At 34.3% G+C, this 21,460-nt stretch overlaps 1 protein-coding gene across 1 annotated transcript in view; it reads right to left on the bottom strand.

Annotated features, from left to right (window-relative positions):
* The window catches only part of ADAMTS6 (ADAM metallopeptidase with thrombospondin type 1 motif 6), a 297,249-nt gene that overhangs the window by 263,477 nt on the left and 12,312 nt on the right, over nt 1-21,460 (bottom strand). The window contains exons 4-7 of the mRNA XM_004374547.3: nt 13,596-13,764; nt 10,355-10,566; nt 9,522-9,605; nt 8,887-9,032 (exon numbers count right to left, since the gene is read on the bottom strand). Coding sequence (XP_004374604.1) covers nt 8,887-9,032; nt 9,522-9,605; nt 10,355-10,566; nt 13,596-13,764 — 611 coding nt within the window. The remainder of the gene's footprint in view (nt 1-8,886; nt 9,033-9,521; nt 9,606-10,354; nt 10,567-13,595; nt 13,765-21,460) is intronic.

The raw sequence follows: 21,460 nt of genomic DNA, 5'->3' as shown, positions 1-21,460 counted from the left end.
CCTGAAGTACAATAAAATATTTAAAAAAAAAAAAAAAAATTCAAACTACCAAAGCTCACTGAAGAAGATAACCTGAACAGCCTAATCTGAATTGATAGTCAAAACCTTCTCACAAAAAAACTCCAGGTCCAGATGACTTCACTTATGAATTGTACAAACATTTAAGGAAGAAATAATAACAATTCTATACAAACTCTTACAAAAATTTAAAAAGGAGGAAATACTTCCCAACTCCTCCTGTGAGGTCAGCACTACCCTAATACCAAAGCCAGACCAGAAAAAAACAAAAAAAAACCCTACAGTCTAATATTCTTAATAAATACAGATGCAAAAGATATAAACAAAATTTTAGAAAATCATAATCTAATAATATATTAAAAGGATAATATATTATGACCAAATTGGGTTTATCCCAGAAATGCAAAGTTAGTTTAACATTCTAAACCAAACAACGTAATTCACTATATTAACAAACTATAAAAGATCATCTCAAAAGATGCAGAAACCATCTGATAAAATCTAACAACCATTCCTGATAAAAATTCTCAGTAAACTAGGCATAGAGGGAACTAACTGAACCTGATAAAAGGCATCTACAAAAAAATCTACAGCTAACATCATATTTAATGGGGAAACCCTGAATGCTGTCTTGTTAGGATAAGGAAAATGACAAGATGTCTGCTCTAACCGCTTCTCTTAAACATTGTACTGGAGGTTCAAGTCAGTGCAATAAGGTAAGAAAAAGAAGTAAGTTATTCATGATTAACAGGAAGAAGTAATACTACTTTTATTCTCAGACAGTATTACACAGATTATCTCATATTATCTATGTAGAAAATTCAATTGAATCTACAAAAGCTACTAAAACTAATGAACTTAGCGAGATTAAACAGTGTAGGATCAATATACAAAACTCAATTGTATTAGTATATAGTAGTGATGAACAATTAAAAAATAAAATTTTAAAAACAATAACAAAAAAACATGAAATATTTAGGGATAAATATGAAAACCACAAAATACTGTTGAGAGAAATAAAGAAGACCTAAATAAATGGAGAGATAGATCCTGTTCATGGGTAGGAAGACTCAGTATTGTTAAGATATCAATTTTCTAGGACCAGTTCACATTCAAGAGGTGGAGATTATACAAGATCATGAACACCAGGAGGCAGAGATCATTGGGGGCCAAATTAGAAGTCTGCCAACCATAAAAACCAAAAAAACCCACTGCAGTTGAGTCGATTCCAACTCATAGCGACACTATACGACAGAGGAGAACTGCCTCATAGGGTTTCCAAGGCTGTAAGTCTTTATCGAAGCAGACTGCCACATCTCTCTTCCCTGTAATTCCTCTAACAGGACTCTGAAGCCAGACTGCCTGGGCTACATCATATAAATTACTCTATGACATTGCTGATCATATAACTTCCCTGTGCCTCAGTTTCTTTGTCTATAAAATGGAAATAATAGTATCTATCTTATGCAGTTACTGTGAGGTATAAATTAGGTATAAATGTGAGGCATAAATGAGTATGTGTAAAGCACTTAAGTGTCTGGCACATAATAAGCACCTGATTATAAATACATAAATACATCCATAAAATCAATATAAATACTAGACTTACTATTCCTTAAAGCTGAATGTTTATTCCAACACATCCCTCTTTGATTTAACTATTTAATAATTCCTACTACAAATAAAGCATAGTTTTAGCCACAGTGTGTATAATCTATTAAATTACAAGTATTTAGACAATTTTAGGCACCGAGGAAAAAGGAGCTTCCGCGTTCCATTTTTAGTTGAAGTTTAAAAAGCAAACATAGGTAATGGGTAGGATGACCATCACCCTGTTTTGGTTGGTCCTAGTTTGTGCATGTTATTAGGCGTAATTATTGATGGTACCCTTTCACTCTTACAAGTGTCCCAGTTTGCACAAGAAATTATATGGTCACTCCAGTTTGTCATAGTCCTAGATTGGAATGGAAACTGCATTTAGATAAACAGTTTAGAGTAATGAACCAACAAGTAAGAAATGAAAGGAAAAGAAACTAAAGAAGGAAGAGGAGGGATATGGGCAGTAGGGTTGGGCAGAAATGGTGGGACCAGAGTGGTAAGAAAATGATAAGTGCTTGAAAATGCCCAAATACTAAAATAAATTCATCTGCAATCTGAACCCAAGCTTCCTCTGCTGCCTATAAACCTGGCATATTCTTAAAGCTTAGTACTAGGTTATGAAATATATAATGGCATTTCCTTAAGGATTAGAAGAACTCTGTAAATGAATACTGAATAACTGTTAATGTACCACATTTAATTTCCCTTACTTCTATCTGTTCCAATAAATCATTGTAAAGACAATATATAATCCTGGTATTCTTTTTAAAAAGAGTGAAAATTTTTTAAATCCATATATTACAGGTCAAATTTTAGCAAGAAACCATTTCTTATAGCAGTTTTTAAACTCCCACCTGAAAACATTAGTTGACTTTGGAAATTCTAATCCTTTTATAATCCAGCAGCATCAAAGCAAACAGTCATGACCCCTTAAGAGGATAAATATACCCATTTTAATTAAAGACTTTAAATTATTTGATTTGGTGTGCAGTTTTTGCATCTGTATTTTGAGAAATATTTATATGTCCTGTGCTTTTATTAATGAAAAGTTTTAAAAGGAATACAATTATTGCAGAATAGCCTATTTAATTAACAGATGCACTCTTCACAATTCTGTATCTTGAATTTTCAAAACTTAGGCTAATTAAAAAAAATGACATACTGATACATGCTACAATATGAATGAACCTTGAAAATACTATGTTAAGTGAAAGAAGCCAGTCACAGAAGACCACATACTGCATGATTCTATTTATATGGAATGTTTATAATACGCAAATCTGTAGAAACAGAAAGTAGATTAGCGGTTGCCTAGGGCAAAAGGGGGTTGGGGAGAGGAAGGATGACTGCTAAAGGATACTCAGTTTCCTTTGGGAGTGATGAAAATATTCAAAAACTGATTGTGGTGATGGCTACATAGCCCTATGAATATACTAAAAATCACTGACTTACACATGTTAAATGAGTGAATTCTACATAGTGTGGTGTGTGAATTATATCTCAATAAAGCTGTTACCAAAAAAAAAAAAACAAGAAGAATTTAGGCTATATTTCCTATTCTAAATATGCAAATTGTTATATATTAATATCTTAAAGCTGGAAAACATAATTCTAATACTTTATAGGAGAGAAAGCCAAGAAATGTATGCACTAATTTGTTCATGCTAATTGTTAAACACTGATACAAGTATACCCAATGTCACTAAATTCTTACTGAATTTCAGACTACAAAAGGATTCCTTGAATATTTTGCAACAAGGTAAATTTAGAAATTGATTTGACTTTAAACTTGCAGTAGATACTTCCTGACTTCATGTAGGGATAAAAATAACTTAAAAAATCTGTCAAATTGCAGGATTTTATTCCTAAGTAGCTATTAATTTGCATTTTGTCAGTACAAAGCTTAATAAAGATAATCTGAAAGTTTTGTAGCAAGTCTAATTTTTTAAGTATATACTTACAGTCTGTCTTAGGCTGGGTTCTCTAGAGAAGCAAAACCAGTAAAGCATATAAATATATGTAGAGAGAGAGGTTTATATCAAGGAAATAGCTCACGCAATTGTAGAGGCTAGAATATCCCAAGTCTGTGGATCAGGGTAGAGGCTTCTCCCAAGTCACACAGCCATAGAAGCTGGCAAGCCCAAGATCAACTGGTCAGAGAGCAGGGCTCCCAGTCACAGGCTGTGAAGGTTGATGAATTCCAAGATCAGCAGACAAACCACAAGGTTTCTCCTGATTCACATAGCTGCAGGGGCTGGTGAACCCAAGATCAGCAGGTTAGAGAGCAGGGCTCCGCTCACAGGCTGTGAAGATTGACGAATCCCAAGTTCGGCAGGTAAGCTGACAGCTCAAGTCCCAAGAACCAGAGTTGAGAAGACAGGAGGCAGCCGCAGGATCCAGGGTGAGCAAAAAGCCAGAACATCTGCTTATATTCAGATGCAGGCCACACCCTCAAGGAGACTCCCTTTCATCTGATTGGCTACTCAAAGTATAGTCAATCATGGGAGTGATCACATTAAAACACTGAGAATCATGGCCCAGTCAAGTTGACACACAATCTTAACCATCACACAGTCTTATTCAACCTTCTTAAATTCTGTTTGTAGAGTTTCAATTACAATCCAAAGCATTAATTATTTCTCACCTGAATAGTTATATAGTGACATATTCCACTATTTTTAAAAAGTTACTAAACATCAATCTGATTTAGATGAACATTTTTCCAGTTGCTTTTGAGTCAATTCCAATTCATGGTGACCTCAGGTATGTCGGAGTTGGATTGTGATCGATAGGGTTTTCAATGGCTGATCTTTCAGAAGTAGATCACTTTCTTTCAAGGTGCCTCTAGATGGACTTGACTGCCAGTCTTTCAGTTAGCAGCCTAGCTCTTAACCATTTGTGTCACCAAGGGATTCCATTAATGAATATTAGTAATTGTTAAATAATTCCAACAGATCTAGTCTATTGAAGGAATCAATACAAGTTACTATTACTGATATCTTGACTAAAAACAGATTACAAAAATGAAAATTTTTTCATTATTCCACTATTGATATTTATTTCATATTGACATATTTCTACAAATTTATACTTTATAGCACTAGCTCTATCATTGAGAGTTAAGATGTCTGGTAGTTCATGTACCATAGAGAAGTGATTAAATAACATTTTAGAAAGTGGCACGAAGCTGGTCTTTCATACAGTATAATATTAAGATTTGATAAAACTCAGTGGTAGATAACAGATGTTCATTATTTTATACACACACATATATATGTACATATAAAATACGTATATATAAATAAAACTATATACATATATATATAAATAATTTTTGAAGAGTTTTTTCATTTACTATGAGCAGATAACATTTCAAGTTTTTATACTTCTTTTTGAAAGTAACATTATTAACTAAACGATACAATTCCAAACGGTTTCTGCTTAAAATATTTAAATTCGTAAGATAAAATCTGGCCTTGTGGAGACAAACATACCCATCAGGTTTCCTCTGGAATTTTCAATAAACTCATTATAAATTCTCCCTAGTGAGCTGACAATCAAGCAAACATAAATCATGATCTTACCTCTGTTGGTGGGGTGAATTATATGAAGCAATTTTCAACATTAATATAAAATCAGCTGTGGAATTCTCATAATTATTTTTACTAAAAGTAGCAATATGATTTAAACATATGTTCAGTTCCACAAATCAAACATATATAAGGAATAGTCAAGAGCTGGTAACCCTAAAAAATAAATAAATAAATAAAACTGTATTTAAATATTAAGGAGCCCTGCTGGTACAGTGGTTAAGAGCTTGGCTGTTAACCAAAAGGTCAGCAGTTCAAATCCACCAGCTACTCCTTGGAAACCCTATGGGGCAGTTCTACTCTGTCCTATAAGGTTGCTATGTGTCGGAATTGACTCAATGGTAATGGAGTTAAATATTAAAGATGACAGCCATTTCATTAGGACCACTCTTTGGTCCTAATAATTCAAAGATCAACTGTAGATTTTTACTTTGAGACTTTAATGACAATTCCAAAAAAAGCACTCTATGCTTTTTTGTTTGTATTTTAAATTACTGATAAGGGGTCATAAGGCACACTTACCTGAAAATTATTTCAGCATGTTTCTAATGCATCCTAATTAAAGAAGAAAATACTAAAATAGATAGCATAGTATAATCAAAGAGCACAGGATCAGCTGAGTTTGAGCCCTGCTCTTTCACTTATTAGCTGAATGATCTTGGGCAAGTTACTTAACTATTTTGAACCAGTTTCCTCATTTCTAACATGGGAAAAATAATAACAATGATATCTACTTCACGAAGTTGTTGTTGGAGAATTAGATAGAAAATGAATCTGAATACAGTTTTATAAAACTGGAAACCAATATATAAATTCATTGGGTTATCATCAAGTAATCATGTAAAAAGTACCAAATGCATCAAGAGACATTTTCTAACCTCCATTAAATAACCAATCCAAAATAATATGAGATACGAACTCTTTGAACTACTGCCCTGTTAAATCTTGGGATCATTTCTAGTACTAGTCTGGCCATTAGGAGACATGTTTAAAACTAAAATTTTATGTTAAATTCTAAGCATAAAATGTTAGAAGGTGGCACTGAGAATAGCTTACAGACAGGCAAAGAAGAACTCTGCAGAGGATCAGAAAAATACCTGGACTAATTCAAAGTAACAAATCAGACAGCTGAATGCTGCAGAGAGTGGAAAGAAATGGTGGCTAACTGCCCAGCTGTAATGTATTTCATTATGTGAATACTTATAAATCTGCACCCTTCGTGTAACTTCTGTCATTTGATGCAAAAGTTAAAAATTCAATGCAGAATCAATAATGAAAATGTGAAGTATCAGGAGCACTGTGTGTTAAGTTTTTGAGGAGAGGTAGGCTTTTACAAATATAAATACAGAAACCTGTAATCATTTTGTTAATCATGTATAATAGACATTTTCCTTTGATAATCTCACTGACACCAATCATATGCCTATATATTTTTACATAAAGGTTTCTACACTTGTACAATTTCTAGTATGTTTTAAAATTCTTTAAGTATATTCGTGGATCATTCCAGACCACAAGACTCTAAGGAATTACAGCATTTATCAGACTGACATGTCAACACATATGAATATAGAACTATACAATGTTGTTTTTATTCAGCAAGCATGTTATAAACAAAAATTTCTGGTTTATGATTCCAGGTAGATAAAGCCAACTAAAGAAAGTGTAACAGTAAAAAAAAAAATAAAATAAGCTCAGAAAGTCTAAAATTCAATTAACAAGTAAATTTTTCTAAAAGCTGAAGTCACACTTTTTTACTGGGTCTCAAGATTCAAATCCCATATACAGTCAGTTCTCGTTATTCATAGTAGTTATGTTCTCAAAAGTAGCCAAAAACACTAAATTAGTGAATACTGAACCATTGCTCTATGGGAAAACACAGAGTTAGTTTCCTGCAAGCCTCTGGTCATGACATTTTTGTCAACCAATCAATATATAATCTTGATTTATGTGTGTTTCTGTTTAAAGACACATTGTTGAATATATATTGTTGACCAGCACAACTAGATGGTTCTTGGGTACCACCACTCACTGCTCTGAGAGGGATCACAATAGAGGGTCCTGGACAGAGCTGGAGAAAAATGTAGAACAAAATTCTAACACACACACACACAAAGACCAGACTTACTGGTCTGGTAGAGACTGTAGCAACCCTGAGAGTAAGACCCTGGACACCCTTATAGCTCAGTGTGAAGTCACTCCTGAGGTTCACCCTTCAGCCAAAGATGAGACAGGCCCATAAAACGAAACAAGAGTAAATGTGCACACCAGCCCCGGGGCAAGGACAAGAAGGCAGGAGGGGACAGGAAAGCTGGTAATGGAGAACACAAGGTCGAGAAGCGGAGGATGTTGACATGTCGTGGGGTTGGTAACCAATGTCACAAAACAATATGCATATTAGTCATTTAATGAGAAACTAGTTTGCTCAGTAAACCTTCAACTAAAGTAAAATAAAAAAATTAACATATATAATACTGTTGATTCATTAACATTAAATTCATTGTCAAAAAGACTAAAACTCATGCCCGAACAAAGCTTATCTAACACACATATTTTCTTCCTAAGGCACATCACAGCCTTCTTGTGAGGAACACTAGACAGCACTTTAGCACTATGCTTGGGGCCATTTTAAACAGTGAAATCCCCAACAAAAAGCACAAAAATGTGAGAAATGTGGCACTAAACAGACAGCAAAAAGGACACTTGTTTACAGTATGAGGGCTGAAAAAGAAGGCAGAGTGTCGCCTTGTTCAACTTCAGCTAAGAACTTGCATGTCTGGTGACTCAAATTTTCTGACACTCTACATATGTTCACAAATGATCATGAAAGCGCCACAGGTATTGATTTTGGGGTTACAAATTAATTTTAACAAATAGATGAATTTGCAAATATAGAATCTGCAAATAATGAGGATTGACTGTACTTTACACTTCCTCCATAGAGCTTAGTGTAGCATCAACAGGCCCACCACAGTGAAATATATGTTAAATATGGCCTTGCAAATTAAAAAAAAATGAAGAAAACAAAGGTTATTATTCCATTTAGCCAAGAGAGAACAATGCTTCCATTTTGCTTATTGTTTGTTTGTTGTTTTATTTTGTTTCTATTTTAAAGTAGAGATAAGAGGTCAAAAGGTACACTTATCTAAAAATGATTTAAGCATAATCTTTCTAACCAAAAACAATTAGAGAATAAAAATACTAAAACAGATAGCATAGTATAATCAAAGAGCACAGGATCAGCTGGGTTTAAGCCCTGCTCTTTCACTTTTAACATACCTTGGGAGTAAGAATAGTTTATATATTTTACAACCAAGAGTAATAACTCTTTTTATTTTTTAAATATATATTTTCCCATACTTTTAAATTATGTTTTTAGTATGTATTTTGTTCAACTAACAAATTGTATATGTGCTTCCAATTATATCTTATGAATAGATTTTATCAATAGAAGGAAAGATATTTATTAAATTTCTAAGTCTGATCTTAATCTTCTCTTTTTTCTCATTTGGTAAACACAGTAATGGTGTAACACATTCTTTCTCAGAGGTGAATAATAAATTATCATTTTGCTTTTTCTATACTCATCACCTGAATGAGGCTTTAGATAGAGCCAAATATAGTTACCATATAGAACAAACGCAACAAACAAAGGAAAAATACTTGCAACAAACCATACCTAGTAATAAGAACTGCATTATCGTGGTGGGCAATCCCATTTTCTGGAATGGTGTTTCCATCATTTTGGTGGGAGAGAATGGATTTCTGCCATTTACAGAAGCTATCGAGGGACTTGTCTGCATGGTGGTTTATCTCCAAGTTTGGCTGCAATACAACATGCATACCAGAAATGTTCCAAACAAATTACTAAGGTCAGTTGTTAAAACTTTTGAAGACTAAAATGGGACTATAATTAGAAGCAGTAGTTTCTAGGAATAATCTCTTGCCAATTTTTATCTCTGTAAAATCTGACCTAGAGTTCACTTAGTGTATTACTGAACAGACATTCTTTCCAGTTCCATCTGTAATAATGTGACTGTATGTGAGTTATCAGCATATGAAACCAACCAAAACCATTATTATAGTTTGCAATGTAAATATTCATCCTTATACTGAGATATATAGCTAATATACATATACATAGCTTTTACATAGTATATTCTTATAAACTATTTAAATCTTGCTTAAAATATTGAATGCTTAGAATTGAAAATCACACTCAATTAAAACCTCCTAGGAGGATCAATAATAAAATATATTCTTTTATAATACATAATTCTATAATTTTAGATTAAGAAATGAACTCACTCTTACCTGATCTTCTGTGAGAACAATTAAGCGGGCCACTATAATATTCACAACGTTTCCTAGGCTGGAATCACGGTAAAGTTTGGCAACCTGACCTCCAGAAAATAAGAAAAGACACAAAGTCAGACAAAAATCATAAAGTGATAGCATGATTTTTTTTTTTTTAAAGAGTAGTAATACAATTTTTTAATGAATTTAACCAGTGTGCATGTCACTTAGAATTTAACCCTCAAAACATCTTGGTATAAAGGTTTGTTATACAAGTCTACCTCAAGAAATATTTTCTCCTAGAGGTAAACTATATATAATATAGTAATTAGAAGGTGAGTTGATGTTTTAAGATAACAAAAACAAGATTTAACCCAGCCCATTCAAAAAGTCTTATCTGAAAATGGACAGTAAGGTTGCCCTTAAATTTATTTTCTATAGAACTGAAACATTAATAGATCAGTTATTTCTCACTTTAGGCTAGTAAATTCTTAAAATCATTATACACAATTGATTCTCATTATTCCAGGTAGTTATGTTCTATAAAATCACTATGAACACTGAATTAGCAAACACCAAACCAGTCTTATTCAATCTCAGCAGAGAATGTGCCCATTGGGCAACTCGAGTATTTCACAGTTCTGTGCATGTACATGTCTGCAAATGACCCCAAAAGGACTGCCAGTATTGATTTTAGGATTACAAATAAATTTTTTCAAGAAGGTAAATTTGCAAATACAGAATCTGGGAATAATGAGAATCAACTGTATTTTGCAATAAAAATCCATGACATTAATAAATAACCACAACAAACTATTAAGTACAGTATTACATAGAGGGATCAAACTTACAATATTCATTACACTCAAAATGTAATGTTCAATGTCCTTCCGGCCATGGTAGCCCACCATCATTTTGTCTGCCACAACCAATGTCTCCACAAACCGCTCAGTGCTTACTGATCTTTTCTGTCTGTGGTGGATATATGTGTCATCAATTGGTAGTGAAGAAGTAAAAGCAGATGTATCATTCAGCCACCAAGGTTTGCCATTTCTTGTGAGATCTACAATAAAAACAACCAATTCAGATGCGTTCACTAATTATGCTTATTTATTTATAAATCTTTCATGCAGATGTGCTTCTCATTAAGTCTCTTAACATATTAAGATTTTTCAAAAGAAAGGAAGGGGAAGAGATAATGCAGTAGTGAAAATAAACTCTTTTTATAATTTTCAAAATAATCATGCCATCTGAAATCATATTAAACATTAGTAATGTTCAACTGCTCAAGAAAACAAAAAAAATCTAAGAAATTACTTAAATTTTTTTCAAATAATCACTCCATATTACAGTGAACAATTATAATACTTCTAAAATTAGAATATATGCTAAAAAAAATTTAAAGTTGTTTAAAAAGCAACTAGATCATTAACTTTAAAAACAACCTAAGACAGTTCTGATAGAGAACATTGATGCTGCAAAAATCTATTCCTAAGATGCTTTTGAGCCTTTATTTGAAAGTAAGATGCTTTTATTAAAAGATTTTAATGATAGCCAATTCTATTGCTCTAGAAATCACAATTATAAAAGACTTTGAATTATTTTTTTCACTTAATTTTGCAGTTTACAATTATTTATACTGACAATAGTACCCAAAGTATTCCTTTTCCAAAGTCTAGAAGTGGCACTGGAATGAGTGGAAAGATCATGATTCCAGCACAACTTGCTTTAACCCACATTTTAGTATGGATTGTAGTTTATCCTTTATTGTTTAGACAGTTGGTCCTTCAGTACAGAGAAAACCTTTTAGTACTATGACATTTGCAAATACCTGCCCCATTTATATACATCTTATAGGTAGAAGCGCTCCGCATACTTCACTTTCATTATATTTATATTGGACAGGAAATCTTTCTCATCTCCACTTACTGAGAAATTTAGTGAGGAAAAATTAGATCAATATATATGATACACTTGTCAGAGAATGGCACTATTCTCTATTTTTCTAACGTCTTTAGCTTCTCCCTTTTAAAGACTGAATCTGGGTAAGTGTTATAAATTTTAAGAAATAGGAGATGGGAATGACCACAAGAAGTATTAGTTAAATACTACTGAAACTTATGTAAATTAAATGAGTGTCTTTATTCCTAAAGGTCAATAGAGGCAGAAACATACCACTTCCTATTTCAATGGTACATCCCCAAGACAGTCAGAAAGTATCTCCTTATTCCAATTGGCAGAGAGACTCTTAAGGTGGTTGCCATGAACCCAGCCACCTGATGCTCACACCTTTGTATGCCTCCCTGTGAGTGTGGTTAGGACCTGTGACTTGCTTATAACTAACAAAATACTGCAAAGATGAAAGCCGTAAGTGATTACAGGTATATGGGTACATTACATACTATTATAGCCCCTGTCTTACTAAAGTCTCTCCCTTGCTGGGTTGGAGGAAGCAAGCAGCCATGTAGTACATAGCAAGAAACTACAGGCAGGCAATCAACCAAAAACTAAAACTCTCAATTCTACAACAGCAAGCAACTGAGTGCTCCAACAACCAGAGGAGTAGGGAAGTGGATTCTTTTCCAGTCAAGCCTCTAGACGAGAACTCAGCCCTGGCTAATACCTTGATTTCAGCCTTGTGAATCCTAAGCAGAAGGCCCAGCCGTGCACAGACTCGTGACTCAAAGAAACTGTGAGTTAATAAAAGTGTGTTGCTCGAGTCATTAGGTTTTTGGTAATATTGCTATGTACCAGCAAAAAAAATTTTTTTGCATTAATATAATTGCAGTTTCTCCTGCTCAGTCCTCTGTGATCACCCTCATCATAAAACCATGCATATATTCAAGTCACCCCAGTCTTCTCTTCCCCTTGTTGGACAGCTTAAATGTATAAATACAGGATTTAATTTCTATTCTTTTGATCATTTTCACTTCTCTGATCCATTTCTTTTCTCCTTATTTCTGAAACACTTTGCCCCTGGTTCCATGTAGAACAAATTAAATCTCTTTTTTAAGTAATAGCCCTTCAAATATGGGAAACAGCCATCCTAATAATAATGATAGCGGCAGTCTGACTAACTAATGTGTCCTGGGCACTGAGAGGATCACTAAGAGAGATTGGATAATTTGTCCAAAGCCACACCACAGCCCATGTTCTTTCCACTATGCACTACTATATCCCGTATTCCTCTAAGTTTTCTCACTGTTCTTCCTGTTCTAGTCTTGCTCTTCTCTAATTCAGTCTCTACACTCTAATGCCAGAGTAATTTTTCTAAAAAAAATCTGATCATGTCATTTCTCCTGCTTAAAACCTTTCAGTGGGTTCCAGTGCCCTTAAGATAAACAAATTCCTTAACATAGCTTACAAGCCCTTCATGATTAGCCCTCTTCTTATCTACAGCTTCGTCCCTCACAACTCCCTCAAGCCCTATCACTTCAACCTACATTTTAATACCCAGTCATGTGAACTTTTAATACCTAGAATGTGACATGCTCTCTCTTGAATCAGAAGCTTTGTAAATGGGGTCTCTTCTTTGTGGAACACTCTAACCCCAGCTACCTCTCCCTTTTGCCCAGCTACCTCTTCTCATCTCTTGGACCTCAACTTAGAATCAACTTCCTCCAGGATGCCTTCCTTGACCGCTGAAGTTTAGGTTTGTTGTCTCTACTAGGCATTCCTATAGTACCCTAACTTGATGATATCACTGCCTTGGAATATTACCTTAAGATTCTTTGTCTTATTCAAGTATCTGGATTCTTGGTACTAGCATGAAAATATCAGGTTAACCAAGCAGCACTGAAGTAGATGACTATGAACACCTCTGCATGAAGCTGTAACTATTACCTGGATAAAATCAGAGGTTTTTTCCCCTCAAATTTTACAAGACCTATATTTTAAAGATTTCCCAAAGATCTTCCAAAATTGACTTGAGAAAATTGGTTTAGGTGATATCTTTTAAGAGGACTCTGGACTCTAATTTTAATCATTCAAATTTCTACATACTTCTACTATTAACCTTACCATATCTGCCAGAAGAAAGAGAAAGCAGCAATACAATGTAATACACTTTCTAAAAGCCACACACTTACTCACCCGAAACCCCACAATGAGAGTGATCATACAGATGCCGTTGTTGAAGGGTAGACTTTTTATAAATAACATGAGGATGGCCATTTTCATAACTAAAATGCTTGGAATCCTCTGTGGTATTCTTTAAAGGTTCAATAAAATATTCTTCATCTTCTGTAGCAATAACACCGTGCTAAAAGAAAAAGAAACAAAGAATTTACTAAGAAGAATTATTTTTAATATTAGTTATTATCATTATTTTGACCAACAGTCAAAAATTAATTGATACCTCTCCCAAAAGGAAGTTAAAACAGAACTGTAGTTAATTATCTGTACTCAGCAAAACATTATATAAAGTTCACTATCCTTTAAAAACGATATTTAAATACTTCAGTATGCCATACACTGTACTAAGCACTTGACATATGTTACTTTATCCAATCTTCCCAACAACTCTGTGTGGTAGCAGACCTCTAAGTGTTCACTAAAACTTGTTTCCTTTCCAAATTGTGCACACAACTTAACTACATCCTCTGTGTTTAGATATAGCTTGTGATTAAGTTTTGGCCAATACAGTGTTATATGCCACTTTCACATCTAGCCCTAAAAACCTCCCTAGTGGAATTCACTCTTTCTTTCCCCACTGCTGACTAAATGTAGAAAATTCCAAGGACCTAGAGGAAGTAGAAGCCAAAACAAGGAACCCAGGTCCCTGGGTGACCCCACGGAAAGCTATCTGACATGGACACTGATACGACAGAAATAAACTTCTGTGCTGATAAACCACTGAAATGTTGAGGTTCATCTGTTACACCAATTAATGTTTCCTTAATTAATATACACCTGCATTTTGCAGATGAAGCAATAGGCTCAGGGGTTAATAATTTGCCCAGGATTACAGAGAGGTAAGTGAAGGAGGTGGAATTCAAACAGAGCTCTACTCTTATTCACAATATTACATTGCCTTTCACCTATTTACTTATCCCAGTCCTACCTAGCTCAATCATACCACTTCTTTAAAATATTCTCTAGCCCAAATGGAGTAGCTACATCCTCCTCTGAGCTCCAACAATGCTTATTATCATTTATTTTCAATTAATTCCACACTGCTTTATTACATCTCAACTCTTGAAGTTGTATTTTAAATTCTGTTTTTAACTTTTCAACAGCATGTTTTAGCTTCTCAATTAGGCTACTTGGTTCCCTAAGGCAGAGGGCTATGTCTCATGTTTCTTTGTGTCAATTACAGCCATAGAAAATATTGTATATGTGCTAGGTATACCAAATAAATGTTTGCTGATGAAAATAAATGAGATGGCAAAAGTTATTTGCATCAGAAATAATAACTTTCACTCTTGTCTAATAGCATTTTCCTAAGTATGACACATGTGAGGACTGTTCTTATTCCAAGTAACTTACCCTGTAAAGCTGGATAAAACACAAACTCTCTAAGCCTATTTCCTCAGCTGGAAAAATGAAAGAGTTCGTCTAAATTAGTGGTTTTAAAACAGCACTCTGGGGAGCCCTCAAGGTTCCATGCAAGTGCCCTCAGGGGATTGCCCTAGACTACAAAGGGAGACCTATGTGGCTTCGATTTCAGGGTTTAGGAACATCAGCTGTGCTTTTATTAATTTATATGTTAAGTTTCCACATAACATTTCAGTTGAGAAAAGGATTTTGCTGCTTTAAAAAGTTAAAACCCTCCCGTCTAGATAATCTCTAAAGTCCCTTTTAATTCTATATCTCTATGATTCTGTTTAAAGAAATTTATGTTTAATACCACATATTTGGGAAGAAAGATAAGACATAGAGTTGCTCTAACTTGTAGATGAAGTTGACAGTCACCTACATGAATGAGCTGAGAGATGGAAAAAACAAAACAAAATAAAAAACCCATAGTCACTTCATATCATTTTCACCATTGCTGTAGTACCTAAATGAAATGCAAATACTAGCAGGGGTAACATAGCGTGCCACTAAAAGACTTAATACCTGAGCATGAATTACTTTAACAGGTATATTAACAATGTGCTAGCAAATCAAGCATAATTCCTGCAGAAAGGGGAGCTTGTATAAGAAGTTTTGATAAGAGGGAAGCATAGGAAGCAGGACCTAGAATGTGTTCCAGAAAGGTTAGGATACTACTCTTAGTGTGGGCAGAAGGAAGTTGGAAGTCCATAGGCATAAAACCTGGGTTGCTAGGGAAGAACGGAGTCAGTGTCTGATAAGTAAGCCAAATCTCTAACTTGCAGAATGGAAGCACTCTGGAAGGACAATCTAGAGATTTTATGTCTTAGGTACTAAGGTGTTTACCCACATTACCTCATTTAATCTTAACAGCTCTCTGAAGTTGAGTACTGCTATCATTCCCACCTTGCAGAAGAGAAAACCGAGATTGAGCAAAGTTAAGTGCTTTGGAACCTGGACTCTTACTCACTAAGCTATATTTCCCTCATTCTCTGAGGGCTGTTTCTGACTACTTATTTCTTGCTTTTCCAAATGTCCTTGAAATAATTGTCCGTATACTCTTTTCTTTTCTCTTAAACCTACTCCAATCAGGTATTTTCCTCTCCTGTAACCCTCACCACGACTTCACCAAAATTGCTTTGTGAAGGTCACCAATAAGTGCTCCTCATTAATAAATTCAAAGGTCAGTCCTCAGCCCTACTCTTATTTTGACTCACAGCAATGTTTTCTTTCTAAAACACTTCCTTCTCTTGGCTTCCAGGCACTTGGCCTGGCTGTCCATAAACTTTCTTACACCTGTGTTCTTTGATGTTTCCTTCTCATTTCTCTGAACTCCCTAATCCCTTGGAGTGCCCAAAGGCTCAGTCCTGAAACCTGTTCTCTAGAATTCTATCTGTACTGCCTCTCAAAATAATTTCATATATCATATATATATCAAGGACTACCAAATGTATAACTTTAGCTCACATCTCTCCCCTGAACTCCAGAGGAGCATATCTAACTTCCTATACAACATATCAAGTTTAGCATGTCCAAAACTGAACTCTTGACATATATCCCCCACAACCTACTCCTCCTACTGTTTTTCCATCTCAGTTAATGGCTGAGTCTTTCTCATCTCAGTTAATGGCTGTTACATTCTTCTAGTTGCTCAGGCCTCACTCTTGGAATCATCACTGATTTTATCCCTATTCCTCTAAAACCTCACATCTGGCTCTCAGTTACCTTTCGCACCTCACTGCCTCTCTTTCACTTAGCTCCAGTCATTGTGGCTTCCTTGCTGTTCCTCAAACACTCTTCAGCTCAGAACCTATGTAATTGTGAATTTCCACTTGGAAATCTTATCCCTCTGATGCCAGCATTTAATTCATTTCCCTTAAGGTCTTTATTCAATTTTTTTTTTCTCCTTAGCATTTATCACTATCCAACAGCTATGATTTTTATTTACTTATCTTATTAATTGTATTTCTTTTCCACTAGAATGCAAGCTCCATGATGGTTGGAATTTTTTGTTTATTCACTCCTAGCACCTAGAACAGTGCTTGGTATATTGTGGGCACTCATAAGTACTTGGTGAATGAATGAATAATGGAAAAGGTAGAAAGGCAACTGTGGATGAAAGGAAATGAACAGAAAGTCTAATGGGGTCATTGGACTTACCTGACTAGCTATCTGGTCATTAGTATCTTTAGATGGATTGAAGAAAATCATTTATTCATGAAATAAGAACAGAATATAAGAATAAGCAATCTGAAAAAATGAATATCTCTTGAAAATTAGAAATATGACTGGTGTAATTTTTTAAATAAATTGAAGAAAAAAAGGTAAAACTGGGGAAATATCACAGAACTTAGAACAAAAAAGAAAAAAGATGGTAAAAGAGGAAGATAAGAGAAGCGCAGATCCAATTCCAGAAAGAGAGAGCAAGGGGGGGAAAAAAAGGAGAGAAAACTGAAAATTATTTATTTATTTTTTTAGTTCTCTAAGTTAAAGGAGGGTCTTTAAATTGAAAGCATCTAGTATGTATATTGGAGCCCTGGTGGCACAGTGGTTAAGCACTTGGCTGCTAACCAAAAGGCTGGCAGTTCAACTCCACCAGCTGCTCCTTGGAAACCCTAAGGGGCTGTTCTACTCTGTCCTATAGGAATGCTATGAGTCCAACTCAACGGTGACAGTTTTTTTTTTTTTTTTTTTAAATAAGGTTGTAAATCCCTTTAAGAAACAAAAGATCTAAGAATCTAAAATTTAATATTGATTCATTTTGGGTGGCAGGTAGAAGTCTACTGACAGTCAAAGTCTTGTTCTTTTATTTATTTATTTACTTTTAAATTTCTTCAATAAAAGCTTATATGATATTTTTATCCTTCTTATTTCAGGAATTTTATAATAATGTGGCTAAGTGTAGTCTTCTTTTCTTCTCCCTGCTTGATAACTGATGAATGCTTACAATTTTTAATTTTAATAAATAAAAATCATAGTATGTACATAAAATCATGTGATATATACACCAAAAACCAAAAAAACCAAACCCATTGCCATCGAGTTGATTCCAATTCATAGCAACCCTATAGGGCAGAGTAGAACTGCCCTTTTGGGTTTCCAAGGAGCGGCTGGTAAATTCAAACTGCCCACATTTTGGTTAGCAGCTGAGCTCTTAATCACTGTGCCACTAGGGCTCCATAAAACCTTATAGGTAAGTTTAATGCCTAATATATTCTCATTCCAAATTTTACCATCCATGGTTCTGAGAGAAAACGATTTTTGAATCTAAAATTCCATCTTTAGTCAAATTATTAATAAAATATGAGGTCAACATAAAGTCACTTTCAAATAGCCAAAGACTCAGAAATTTTATTTCCCAGGCACCTGTTCTGAGGTAATTACTTGAGGATATTCAACAAAACCAGGATATAAACTCAGAAATGGGAGGATGTGGAACTAAATAGGAAAAAAAAAACCCCAGGATGAGAAATGTGCAGTAGTTCAAGAAATTAATTAACCAGTAGGCGCCAAGAAAAATGTCTCCAGAGAATAATGGAATGTATTCCAAGCAATAGATACAAAGACTAAGGAACTGTATAATACTTGGGAAAGAAATAATATCTTTTTCCTCAATAAGAAAACATAGAAGTATCTAGAAACTCTAGAAAAGCAAAATTCAGGTAAGAAAGCCATGGTCCAAATAGAAAGCAAACTAAAATGTCATATTATTTTGAACTACTGGTAGACTTTGATGTTAGGAACTTTGTCGTAGGAATGGTGCAAGGGGTTCAAACTATCGGTGAGGAAATGTGATTAGAAGGCACTAAGGAGCTCTGCATCAAAAAATGTCTCATATAGAAGAATTAAAAACAGAATTAATTAAAAATGTGGCTTTTGAATAGCAGGATTTTTAATAATTTGTTCATTTTTGACCAAAAAATGTAACATGAAACAAAATAAGAATGAAGGCATGGGTTACTAAAACTAATGGGTAAAATTGTGATGAGGAACAGGATATTTACATAGTCTCAAAATACCAGCTCACAAATTCCTTATTAATTGCCAAGGGGAAAATAGTAACTTTAGTGGACAAAACTGACAGGCTGCCCCTTGATCAAGTGATCAAAGTCAACATGGGCCATGCAGTTTCAATAGGAAGCAAAGTAAAACAGAAAGGTGTTAACAAATAAAGAAAAATAGAACAAGAAACAGAAAGCTTCAATAAGGATGAAGAACAGATGGGTGAGACTGCTAGCTTCTTAAATGTAGATGACGTTCCATTTTCAACCTTATTCTCACTTTTGAGTCATCAACCAACAACTTCCACAATTTCATAAACAGTCACCTATATTAATGACTCTAAAAGCACTTGTTTGCAGACAAATTCTTTCCTAGTTTCAGAGCTATATATCCTAAATGCTAACTAAATATCTTATTTCTTCAGATACCTCACATTTACTATGTCAAAATCATTCTCTTCGTCTTTCTCTCCAATCCAGCACTCCTCCAGCATTCCCTTTCTTGGCCAGTAACATTCATATAAACTTTCATCCGACTACTTTGTTTTTTCCTTTATCCCATATCCACTTCAATTCTATTTCATTTTAAAAAGAAGGAATACTAAATACCTACTACAACAACAGGGCTCCTTGTATTCGATGCTAGGGAAGGTTAATACATCACAAATCCTCTAACTTTTCACACCAAATGTGATTCTAATTTATTCTGTCTTCTCCATTCTCAGTGCCATGGTGTTTTACAGGTCCTCATTATTTCCTACTGATTTAACTCATCTTCCATCTCCAGTCACTCCTCTTTCCTCAAATCTCACAATAGAACCAACTTTTTTTTTCCATTTCACCAACCTGTTAAAACTATCAAGCGCACAATTAATGTTAATGCCAAACTTAAAGAGCTTGGTGAATGGCTGTGCTGTTGTTGCTGTTAGCTGCCGAGGAGTCGATTCCAACCCACGGCGATCCCATGTGTGCAGAGCAGAAGTGCTTCATAGGGTTTTCAAGGCTGTGATCTTTTTGGAAGCAGATCACCAAGCCTATCTTCCAAGGCATCTCTGGGTGGGTTTGAATTGCCAACCTTTTGGCTAGTAGTCAACTGCTTAACATTTGTGTCACTCAGAGACTCCTGGTCAGTGGCTAGGAACAGTGCTTTTAGATAATAATTAACAAGTGGCACATTAACATATTAGAAGTTTTAAAGCTCAGATGTATTTTGGATAAATTTATTTTAAAAATATATCTGTTTTGTATATAAAGTCCTAACACTGCTAATAGATTAAAAAAAAAAAAAACCTAATGATAAATGTAGTTTATCCAATGTGTCTGTTTATAGGAATTAAATCTATTAATATCTAAGTAATTATTTTGCCTCATTTTATTACACAGTCATAGAAAATGGAGAATCTGGGCAAATTCTTCTATATACCTATGTTGTTGCTGTGTTAGGTGCCGTCGAGTCGGTTCCGACTCATAGCCACTCTACAGGACAGAGTAGAACTGCCCCATAGGGTTTTCAAGGAGTGGCTGGTGGATTTGAACTGCCAACCCTTCCATTAGCAGCCAAGCTCTTAACCACTATAGTACAAATTTTTCTCCATTTTGCAGTTCTTGATATTCTTTTCAAATTCAGCACTTATTTAAGCCCAACTCTAATTGTATGTTTACACTGAAGTATGCATGAGGATATGGGTATGGTGGAATAATTTAAAAAAAAAAAAAAAACTGAAAACATGACTTGGGCATAAAAATGCTTGTAACCTTTTACAGAGGTAAAGTTTTAATGGAATAGCCACATTAGTCTGAACAGGGTAAAAGCTGAAGAGGAAGTATGAAATGGTTTGTTCTGGAACCATTATTATGTGTAACTTGGAACCAAGTATTTACTATTAGACTAGAATGGATTCAGATGCTCATCATATATCCTGCACTCTTGAATCCATCTTCTAAGATTTATTATTAATCTTTATGTAAAAGTGAGGAAAATTTTCATAAAGAAGAGACATTGGTAAAAGATTTTGCTTCAATTATAGATCATAAATAGACCATAAGTAATTTTAAGCAATTTTACCTATCAGAGAAAGACATACAAAGAAACTAAACGGTCAATCAGTGTCATGATTTCCTGTCACTATCCACGCATATACATACACACATATCCTTAAACTCTCCAAGAATGACTGAGTCTTATTTATGCATAAAAGATATCTTATTTGAACAGAAAAACATTCTTACAAGGAAGTCTAAGGTTTCATTCACTTCTTTACCAATAATATAGGGCTTTAAAAGCTGTTCTTTGAAAAGTCTATACAATAATATTTAAAAGACTATCAAAAGTAAATGCAGGAGAAATAACAACACAAAATTTAGAGTATTACCTTCCCTACTTAAATCGTATGTGTATGTATATATATATATATATATATA

This window comes from Trichechus manatus, unplaced genomic scaffold (assembly GCF_000243295.1).
Source record: "Trichechus manatus latirostris isolate Lorelei unplaced genomic scaffold, TriManLat1.0 scaffold00029, whole genome shotgun sequence".
Lineage (NCBI taxonomy): Eukaryota > Metazoa > Chordata > Mammalia > Sirenia > Trichechidae > Trichechus > Trichechus manatus.
Note: the sequence above shows the minus strand (reverse complement) of the source record. Positions and strands in the feature narration are given on the sequence as shown.